The sequence below is a fragment of the Dinoponera quadriceps genome, unplaced genomic scaffold (genome assembly GCF_001313825.1).
Source record: "Dinoponera quadriceps isolate SergipeBrazil2010 unplaced genomic scaffold, ASM131382v1 scaffold179, whole genome shotgun sequence".
Classification (NCBI taxonomy): Eukaryota; Metazoa; Arthropoda; class Insecta; order Hymenoptera; family Formicidae; genus Dinoponera; species Dinoponera quadriceps.
Window position 1 is genome coordinate 786,059 of NW_014554529.1, and position 11,872 is coordinate 797,930.

Sequence of the window (11,872 nt, forward strand, 5' to 3'; positions counted from 1 at the left end):
ATCTCTACAGACTTTGCTTGGCTTCTGCTGTCAATCTGCTTGTATTACTTGTAAGAATGTTCTGGAGGCAGTTTGGCAACATATTCAAATAGAATATATTTTGTGTTGGATTTGTTGCCTTACTGACATCAAAAACTTGTAGCAGACTCTTCTTAGAATCTATTTGGGCTTGCCAATCTCGGAAATGTATTCGTTATCGCATTTAATAAATGAACGGTTTAATTTAATTTTAATTCGAAATACATATAGTTGCTATAAAATATAAAATGAATATTAAATATAGAAATAATATTAGGAGGAATGAAAGATAATATATGTAAGATTATTCCAGATCTAGCACTAGCTTTCTACAAGGTTGGAAAGTAACACGTCACTTATAACGTCGTTACCATTACAGTTACTTTTTTTCAGTAAAGATTTAGTAACGACGTTACATTTTCTTATCAGTAATGGCAATGACAATGTAGTTATATTTTTTGGTAACAGTAACGAATATAATCATTACTTTTATCGTTACTTTGCAAAACATACAATATATATGTATTTGTACATATAATGAAGAGAAGCGAATTTTAAAGAGATCCTGAAAACTCGATGAAATTATGACTTCCCTGTCGATATGTTCAATTGCAGCTATATAACTTCAAATATAACAATAACTTTACATCGATGTTATAATTTCGTACTCAACAATGTAACTGCATATATACAGTCCGGTTAGGTCAAATGCAGATTGGTATTGCCATTCGGTTTAGCCTATATCAATTATGAGCTCAAGAGAAAATTGTAGAGTAACGCAGCGTTTAATTTTTCAAAATTCCTTTGCTGCCTCTAGTGTTGTTCCCAATGACGCGATATCCTTTCTAGAAACATATTTTGTTATTTTTCTTTGCCGAATTCGGTGATTTTTCTTAAATAGTTATTCAACTTGGAGACATTTTGAATTGAAAGATTTCGCTTTGTAACTTATTTGTTGCTGCTACCCTTACAGAAATTTAATACTGAGAATTTATAGTAACTAAATACTGACAATATTTCAGTAATTAATTGCCCAATATTTAATTATTGATTAAAATATTTAAAATTATATAAATAAAAAGAGTGTATGTGTTTTTTTATTGATATTAATAATAAAATAAAAGTAATAAAAAAGAAAAAAAGAAAACGAAAAAAAGACAAACTCAGAATAATAATGAATCTGAATCATCTAGTTGGCAATCAGGCATCTTAAATTTTCTGCTGCCACTGTTAAAGTAATGTATTATTGTCTATGATAAATTGGTTAATGATAAATTATTGTTGCCCAGTAATTTTATTACGCGTATGAATAATAAAATTACTGAGTAACAACAATTTATTATTGGCTAATTTATCATGGGCAGTAATAATTTTCTGTAAAGACGAAACATTTCTTGATGTATGTTCACTATTTACTGTACGTACTTCTACTGCTCTCTCAATATTTCATTACTGCAAATTCAGTAATTCTCAGTTTTAAATTTTTATAAGAGCATATTTTATCAATATTGTGCCATTAAACACTAGTATTTAAATATTCGTATTAATGATAAAGTGGTATATCGCTGCAAATCTAAGCACTGAAATATTTGAGATAATTGTGAGCTCTTGTTCAAACTCTTGAACCTTCTTAAATATGTTGAAATTACATAACTCACATTATATCGTATATAAGCTGTTGTTGATATAATTCTATTAATATAAATTCTCTATATAAGTTCTCGGGCCACCAAATTGGCGTACTTATTTGATGGAGGATAAATTAACACGATCGATTTTTGGCTGGATGCCGAACGAAGAGTTCGTTGCTTATGCAACATTGGCTATAATTCTGTTCTTGATATGCTGTATTATTATAGGTTTCACGCTTTATATCAGGTGATACATAGTCATATGAAGGTATATTAAAAACCCTGCATGCTTTCACAAAGTGCACTGAAATAGTAGTCAATTTTTTCATTAATTTTTAGTAACAAGGGAAGCTATATTGTAAAATAATGATAATATATCATATGTTTGATTTGTTATAAGGTTTCGAGAAAGTATTAAAGTTAGTCCGGCTGTGGTAAAAGAGAAGGTACGAACAAGAAAATTTAAAATAAAGAATAGAAAAGTTATCAATGGTACAGTCGTAAAAATGGAAAATGAAAGTACAATGGATGATATTATTCAATTTCAGGATGTATATAGAGCATATAATAATGAAAGTCGTACGAGACAATTAGAAAACATAGATCATGTCGGCATGAAGTCACAACAATCGAGGCCCAAAAGAAGAACGATCTGGCCTCGTAAGTTATTCAAGAATTCCAAGTCAAGACGTGAAGGTTTGTTTAGATAAAATGTTTGTTTAGATCAAATATTTCTGTAACTATTACTCAGTTTTATTATTAAAGCTCCTGTTTCTTCGACGTAGCCATTTTGATTAATGATGTCAAAAGCGAGCAAACGTTCTTATGGGATACTTTGAAATAAAAAAATATATCCTTAAAATGATAATTGTGATCGATTGAGCATCCTCCCTCCCTCAGTCCTATTGCTCGCATCCGGACATGGTGACCTCTCTAATATACCTGTGGTGCTTACGCTGATTATATATAGGCATATGGAACCTACAGTTTAACGCCGGTTCCGAATGGCATATTACTTAGAGAAATTCTTCTACTCTTGGCAAAGGTACTCTCGGTAGAGTTGCAACTTCTTTCCGAGAGAAGACATTAGTGTAAATATTTTGGCTTCTACCGGGATCGAACATGGGACCACTAGCATAATAGACCAGTGCGCTATGCCACATTCGTGCTCAGCTCGAGCTGAGCACATTTGAATGATATTGTGAAAACTTTTTATTTTAATAATCAATAAATAATATATATCATAAAGTTAATCTAATAACATCATAAGAAAAGAGAGACTAAAAAGGAAAATTGTTGGTCGTGTTAATTATATGGTTATTTATTAATTTTTAGAGTAAAACAGTAAATTTTTGAGAATATTTTACAAATGTACGCAATCGATCATGATTTTATAGGCATAACCTTTTAATTCAAAGTATTTCGTAAAAATTTTTGGCATACGTTTTCACGCTACTGTCGTCAAACAAAATGACGCAATGAAAGACCAGAAGCCATACCTCAATTCCTACTTAATCGACTACATCTCAAATTGTAGATCGGAGTGGTAAAACTAAATCGACTTTCGACGAAACGTCAGAAAGAACGAACTTGATCACCGAGAGCGACACCGATAAATAAGGGAGATTTTAAGTCTGAAGATGAAACACACATATAAACGTTCAACACATAAATGTTATTTATTTTGCACAGAATGAATGTTTATTGTTTCTTTTTTCAAATTTATAACGCCAATAGATAGTCTCCTGACGGTTGCGTACCTTCCAATTGTTCATAGTTTCGGTTGAAACGGGCGAGCGATACAGACGCGACTCATGGCAGACGCCAGTGTGAATCAAACGAAATGAGGGGTAAATGAAAGAAAAAGGAGCTCCGAAAAAGAGAGCACGAAGGTCTACTCTGGGCGTGCAGGGTGGGAAGGATGCACTCCACAGGGAGGGAGAGCCGATCGGCGAGGAGTGAGGTTGCCAGCAGATCGGTAGGACAGGCCTGAGGGAAGCGCAACGAAAACAGAGAAAAAGAATTGACGGAGGCTATTTGCTGGATACGGTAGGGAGGGCGAGAGCGGGTGCGTCTTGAATAGACAGAGGAAGAGAGAGAGAGAGAGAAAAAACAGATAGAGGGGAAAAAGAGACAAAGAGCGAAGATATACAACTTAAAGTAGCACGAGAAGGAGCGAGAGAGAAGCAGAAAGCGACAGGTGCGCGGGCGCCCACGTGGGTTCCTTTTTGAAGCGAACGGTGGAAGGACGAAGAAACAGAAGAAGAGAAGGAAAAAGAGGAGGAGGAGGAGAAGGAGGAAGAAGAAGACAACGACGACGAAAGCGACGAAGACGACGAGAAAGATGACCGGCCGGCTTCCTTGTGAAACGGTTGAACGGACCGACACTCGCTCTACACTCGAAGTTGCACTCACGCCAAGTGTACGTGGTGGGGTGGAGATTACACTGGCGTAGGGCTTGTTTTCCAAAGATAAATCACGCTTCCTTTCACGGTTGCACGCGAGGACTGTTTGCAAAAATATACTTGTTATTTATTTAATCGCGGGAAATCGAAGGATTGTAGTACGGCGAAGGAGGCAACTTCCGACATCTTACGCCGGATACACTCACGACACTCGTTCGTCTCACGAGTCTCCGATTTCATTGAATGCGCCTGATATTTCGTGTTTCCTATTGAGACGGGAATATTGTTAACGTTGTATGCATTGGAGTGCATCACGGCGAACGGGCCGTTGAAGAGCGTAGCGAGAGCTAGCCGAAGCGGATCAGTATCCTTAAGGCTATGCCCTGACTACGCCGATGAAAAAGGCCGCGGCGAGGGTTCGGCGCGATGAGTGGGAAAAGACGGATGTAGGGAGGGGGAAGGGCTAACCATTCGGTAGCAAATGTTGGTAACCCGTCGCAAGGTCAAGATCAGTCGGTTAATCCCGTCCAGTCGGCCGAGGGCCTTGCACCTTGCACGACGAACGATCTCGCCGCCTTTCTATCTCTCTGTCGTTTACGCGTTCTACGTGCCCGTAATCTCGCGCCCGATACGCGGCAAATGCATGAATTAATGTGCAATTAACGGTCGAGCACGACTTTAGGTAGATCACGCGTCAGCAAGGAACGTCCGGACTCAAGCGTGGGCTCTAAATGTCAATTAGCCCGGCCGAGATCTGTGAGAGCGATGATCTCCTTCTCGTTCGATACGCGACATGCTATCTAAGTAACTAGTGTGTGTCTCGTCGGGACTACGGTTGGTGTGTCTCGATCCTTGCCCGCCGCAACCGAGCGAAATACCTTGACGACGGTGTCACGCGCGCACGGATGTGCTCGGAGTAAAGTCGTTTGTGGAGAGGAGGCATCGCTTGTGTCGGTGGATCCTTGAAAACAATCGCCACCTGGACCTCTGTTATGGAAACTTGCGTCCTGATACCCAGAGAATTCTCATTGGTCCTCACCAGCGATCAGTCGTCCTGCAAAAGCCTCTTCAAGAATGATTCGGGCACGTTAGTCGCAGATGTGAGAATATCGGTATGGTCGAACGTGTTCATCCCGTCGGGTACCTTGATCTATCCTTTTCAAGGATCAATTCGATTTGACAAGATCGATATTTACTCCCTCCTCGATGACAATGATGTAAGTATTAACGCGCGTGCGTTTCTATTTTGTTTTCTTCGCTTTGTATGATTTTATTTTATCTGTCGGTGATATTTTTTAAGAAACATTTTTTCTTCATCAATTTGCGATCAATGTGTGTGCAGCTGTAATTCGAAATAATTTTCTTTAGTGTAAATATCAGACATCTACTTGAAGTCAGACATCCACTTGAAGTCAATAGGATAACATAATTTTCCCGTCCGTTTGTTCACTCGAAAGTCAACTCGCGGAAAATGCTTTTCTTTTAATCGGGAGACGTGAGCTTCGCAAGCCTTATCACTCAACTGGCCGGCGGCCAGTACAAGAGTGGAACGAGAGAGAAGTTAATATTTTTGATGAAAGTTAAGAATCACTTTTCTTGCGTGCGCGCGTCGGAGAGGAAAATTTCGGTGCCGATACCACGTGTATTGTCAATGCGCGCTGGCTGAGAGGTCTTCGATTGCCGCTCATTAAAGCGATATTCTTTTAGATCAGACGCGAATACGGTTGTTATGACGAGGTCTTCTTCTCAAATTACAATCTTAACAAGCGTCAATGCAATTGGATAAGGTTCCTGCGTATCGTCCAGTCGTACGATGAGCAAGTTAATTTGATCGGCACGAAGGTAAAAGGTATGTCGAAAGCAGCGTTCAAGTCGATTCCTTAATTCCCGAGCGGGTTCTTTAATTCCCGAGTGGTAATATGCAAACGCTTACTAATTGGCACTAATGATTTTCACGCATCATATAAGGAAAAGGAATTGTACAAGATAAGGAAAAGGAATTATACAAGAAACGAACGAAGTACAATGTAAAATAAATTATTAACAATAATTAATGAAAAATATGAACAATAGTCCTTCAGGATTCTATGTCGAGTATACTTCAACGTCGCGTTTTGTCCCAATCGTTTCAGTAAATAAACATTTTATTCATTAAGGCTATTGTTTCTTCATCGTAGTTATCTTAATTAATGAAATCAGAAGCGAGAAAATGAATATCTAAAATTCTTGCAGAAAAAGTTGAAACAAGTTTAAAATAATGTACATATCTGTAAAATGATGATTGTGATTGATTGAATATATTTGTAAAATATTCTAAAAGCCTTCTATTTATTTTAACAATCAATATTTAGCCGTATAATCAATAATCAATAATTAGCCGTAAGATTAACGTGACAAAATCAGCGAATGACCTGGAATCTTAACATCAATAATTAAAAACCATTCTTTATATATGATATTTCATATATGCGAAATTGCAATTTTTTATAGAAGCAAAAAAAACCGTTTTGAAAATCCACTTTCTCTAAACGATCGAATGCTTTTTATATTCCTTTGCTTATATAATTTCCAAACGAATGTAAAATGTTTCTAACAAGTTGAGAAAAGAAAATTTTGAATTCGTTGAACTAAAAATTCAAACATGGCTATGTTTGAAGAGACGAGATATTATTTCTCAGATATATGGTATCAGTGTAAATATATTATTGTAAATGTGTCGTTGCATTAGTTAAATATAAACATATTGAAACGCAAATACTGCGCAATGTGATTGCGACGTAAGTGCATCTTTACAGGCCGGCTGAGAAAAAAAGTTAAAAACAATTTAGGTTGGAAAGGGTTATTAGTATTCGCTTCTCTTTCTGCCAATTTTTAAGAAAATTTCTGGGTTATTTCTCCGTCTTCCATGTTTTTATCGTTGCGTGAATAACTTCTAATGCTTCAAAAGCCTCCGAATTTTTCGAAATCTTTGTTATACATCTTTGTTATACGAATTTTTCATTCGAGAATCGAGAACATCTCTCACCGGTATTACGTTAATGTATTTCTCTGTTCGGTGTTTACGTTCTCTTATATTTTCTTCTTCATCTTTTTCCACAGGTGAACCTATATTCGAGGTGATAAAGGACGTTCAACCGGACACGGAACTGGTAGCTTGGTTCCTGCCAGTAACGCAGCAGGATTTCGTTATCATCTCGCACGATGTATGCTCTAGATCAGCTATCTACAGGTGCACGATCGACTCTATCTTAGACGGTAAGTGAAAGATAAATGTGATAGTCAGACTTGCTTGCAAACGTCGTCAGTAAACATTGTTAACTGAAAGCGTGTATGAAATTTGCTCGTACACACACTTGTGGATATATAGTAAATTTCACCTATCCATATAAATATGTTAATCCGTTATTCTTGCTCCAACTGGCAAGTGGTTCTTCATGGAGAAATAAGTAATAAAAAGAGATATCAGAAACGCGCGGGATAAAATTGTTTCAAATAGAAAAAAAAACCAAGCCCATATTGTGAACCCTTGGCGGCTAATAATGAATCACATACTAATTAACAGAGGAATACATGCATTTAATGTCGTAAAATATTTCTTTTCGCCCTAATTTTAATTCCAAAAAAATTTTTTTAATTATTAAAATAAAACACTAATTTAAAAAAAACATATTTTTAATTAATATTTTTTAATTACATATTTTTTAATTAAAACTTTTATATTTAAAAATGGAAAATGAAAATTTCAAGTAAATATTTCCCAGCTTTAATAAATATTATTTTAAATAAACAAATTTTTATTTAATGTAATACATATTTACTTCAATAGAATAAATAATATTTAGAAGAATATATTTACTTTTAGTTTAAGTACATTTTTCTTTCAGTATATTTATTCCACCTGTTTTGAGGTACATATGCACCACAGTCTCCCGTAGGAAAAATTCCTTTCACGGTATACAAGCTGTACGAGCACGGCTGTCGAATTTATCGTCCCTATTTAATTCCTTAACCGCACTTTCTCCTTCTCTCTCTCTCTCTCTCTGTTTTGAAAATTTATAAGAAACGTCGCGTTCCGAAGTTATTGTAACTAAGGATCATCTAACTACCCAGTGACTATTGTAATGTCTTTTATTTCCGATGCACGCGCACGACAACGATGACGACGACGATGGCGAAAGTAGTGGCCCCGCTTTACATATTTAAATCGGAAATCGCGCATCTTGTGATCCGTCCGATAAAAATGTCACTGCGTATTTGCATTTCAGATCGTTTTCGATAATCTCTTTGCTTCTTTTCTGATTTCGTTGCGATTACCACTGCGCAGCAGCAACAGTAGTCGATTCGCGGAAAGATGAACGATTAATGTTGTGAATTGTATATTGTTGATTTTCATGAAATTCAGTGGTTTCTTATACGAAAAGAGCAAAAAATATGTTTACATATTTGCGTTAAAAAAATATTTATTGAAATAAGATAAATTTCATTCGATTCAAGAAAATGATAAATCAAAGACCCGTAAATAGTTAGGTGACAGAATAATAGATACTAGAAATAATATTTGTACTGAACTTAGATAAATTAATTGGCGGCGATCTATAATACAACGAGTAGCAACATGTTTGCAAGCAAAAGGTGGAATTTTGAACAAATTATATGATTAGAAGAATAATATTTATCTAACAAAAAGCATAAATTTCTAGTATTCTTTGCCTGTTACAATATTAATAAAATAATCTATATTTTGATAATTTAACCGAATTGACTTATAATGTGTATGAACTTTTTATTTAGAATTATCTTTCTAACACACTCTAGAAGTCAGTTTCCTCGGAAACTATAAAAAGTGATAAAAATAAAAAATAATATATAAACACACACACACACGCGCGCGCGCGAGGACGATTAAGAATTCAATGTTTCTTTATAAGATGGAAAATAATTCCCGAGAATGTTACTTTCTAAATATACATTTTATTCGTATTCCTCCCTCCTTTCGTATCTTATTAAATTCCTAAAGTTTAAAGTGCAGTTGAGACCGAGTGCCAAGCTTTTACATGGATTATTTACTATACAGAATCTCCGCTGGATCTATCGATGACGCTACTTGCTCATCATTCTTTGCCACCGATATCACACTCCTATTACGAAATGGATGAATATGAATCAACGTCCGAGGAATCCTCATCATCTACGCTGTCGTTGGCCGGCGATCACCTCGATTGCAGCATCCTGACGACAATTAAGAGAGGAGAGAGGGTTTTATTGCCCTGCGAGGTTTGCGGCAAATCCTTCGATCGACCGTCTCTTCTAAAACGACATATGAGAACGCATACAGGTAAGATACGAGCTTCTGGCATTCGCAATACTATTTTAAATTCCGCGTCCTTCCGCAAAACTTGAGAAGACAGTCGAATCATTTTATTTTTTCTGAATATTTTCAAATCGCGATTTCCAATTATGAGACAATTCTAACTGAAAACAAAATTCCTATTATAAGAAGTTGATGAAAATAAAATCTTTAAATGCAACATTAAATTTTACCATTACTATATATCAATATAATTTTTTCGTGTTTGTAGAAAATTAATTTCTGCTCTTTTGAGATTTTCGTCAATTTATATCTTATTCTTGTAAATAATTTAAATTTTGGCTTTAAATTAATTTAGTTGAATAATTTTTAAACAAAAGGAGAACACCAAAATAATTCCACGCATTCACATGTGAAACACTCTTGTTCTCCCCTAGATTGGGCAAGTTTTATGCTTACCGAGTTTATGTGATTCGCGAAATCGTGTATGTCGTCAATGAGATAAACGACACGTTCTTGAAGCGAAGGAACGTCGCCGCGTTGTCCATATATAAATTGAGCCAGAAATCGTATAAAACGAAGGATCAATGCGGTAATTCAGGATCGATATTAAATTGAAGGAGAGAAACCACATGTCTGCATGGTGTGCAACAAGGGTTTCTCAACCTCGAGTTCGCTGAACACGCATAAACGCATCCATAGCGGCGAAAAACCCCATCAGTGCCTCGTCTGCGGTAAGAAGTTCACAGCTTCGTCGAATCTATATTATCATCGGATGACTCATATCAAGGTGAGCATAGTCCCCGTTTATGTATGGGCGCGCGTGTGTATATGTTTGTGTTCTTACACGCTTATAACGCCTCGATATTTCAAAATTTATAGGACGGTCCCGAGTAGAAATGTATTATTCGGCCGTCGAATAGAAATGTATGAGTCAAATGCTAATAGCTAACAAGTATAAGTTAGCTATTAGCTTTTGACTCATTAAATAATTCGTTAATGTCTGATAATTCATTAAAATGTGAAATCGGTTTTATGATCTAGCCGTTGTCTAACTATTATGTATCAAATATAGTGTAGATGGCGCTGTCTATTCAAAATATACTACTATAATACTAAATATACTAATATAATAACCATCGCAAGCTGTATGGAACCATATAAAATTTAAATAACATATCAAGTTGAGAAATATAATCAATATTATCTTGTAAACTACATAAAATTTCGAGTTATTAAAGAAAATAGGTAAATCTGCATGTCCGATGCGATGAATGCACCATCTGTCGATGCAACTGACGCGTCACAACGTTACGTGGATGGTATGTTGACAATCCATGTTCTAGATATCCAAATTATTTCTCCGATTCATTCATTTCTTCTGTTATCATTTGATACTCACCGCAACTAAGAGATCGCGCGGTCAATCATTTTTTTATGCCGATCGTGTCGATCGAGTCATGCGATGGTATTCAATGAGGTAAGTTCACCAGAAACCGGATATTAGACAAAAAATTAAAGATGCATAAATTCGAATTTTAATAAGTTTTTCTTTTAAAATATATCAGGGACTATACATAAATGGATTTATGATTGATTTATTCTTCTTTTCTTCCTCAAAATCTGGTGAAGTGTGACATTTTCTTAAATATTGGAATTCCTGTAATTCCAAAACTTAATTTCTAAATTCTTTATAGGAAGTATAACTCCTAATATAAATGCTTATTAAAACTTATTATTTATTAAGTTTCAACTAATATATTAATCTTAGTTTTATGCCATTTAAGTACAAGTACTACATATATATTTATGTATTAATAATACATATATTTATTAATAGTATTATATTTTAATAAATAAATGAGATATTCGAACGGAAAAAAAATTGTTACTGCAATATTAAAAAATGAATAAGGTTTTTGGAATAAGACAGAAGGAAATGAAGTTTTTATCATTTGATAGGGCAATGTATCAAGTGTTTTTACATAGCTGATTTGTATCTCTCATCGTCCCCCTATTGTGAAAAATCCACAAAAAGAATTCTTTGGACTTGGTCAAACGTTTTTCACTCAGATATTTATTCAACAATATTTCAATGGAATGAAAAAATAACGATCTATTCCAAATTACTTACTACGAATTGTTATAAAATATCCGTATTCAAAACATGCTATTATTATATCGGTTTGATTGTATAACATTAATGTATGAATATTATTCGATAAATGAATAGGAATTAAATTTCACTTCCTTTTATAATAATAAGAAAAATTCAAGTAATTTTCGTCCAAAATAAATTTTGTTGTCACCAAATGATAGAACGATCGCCACATGTACCAATTTAAACTTGTCGATTTACGTTAACGTAGTTTTCGTTATAATGATTGTTAATTTATATAGTTTTATGAGAACTTCATGAATGCAATATATTTCCAGGTATGTGCGTATATGTGAACATGCTAAATACGTGTGAGTTGTAATAATGTAGTATTTATTTATGGACGATAGAA

General features: G+C 35.0%; 1 protein-coding gene and 1 pseudogene across 1 annotated transcript in view; both read left to right on the top strand.

The window, feature by feature from the left end:
- Window positions 1-1,374: 1,374 nt before the first annotated feature.
- On the top strand, window positions 1,375-3,269 carry LOC106751754 (annotated as a pseudogene).
- Window positions 3,270-4,677: 1,408 nt separating this feature from the next.
- LOC106751828 (zinc finger protein 551-like) overlaps window positions 4,678-11,872 on the top strand; it is a 15,433-nt gene continuing 8,238 nt past the window's right edge. The window contains exons 1-5 of the mRNA XM_014633020.1: window positions 4,678-5,271; window positions 5,762-5,903; window positions 7,154-7,309; window positions 9,129-9,389; window positions 9,983-10,152. Of these exons, the coding sequence (XP_014488506.1) occupies window positions 5,047-5,271; window positions 5,762-5,903; window positions 7,154-7,309; window positions 9,129-9,389; window positions 9,983-10,152 (954 nt within the window). The 5' untranslated portion in view covers window positions 4,678-5,046. The remainder of the gene's footprint in view (window positions 5,272-5,761; window positions 5,904-7,153; window positions 7,310-9,128; window positions 9,390-9,982; window positions 10,153-11,872) is intronic.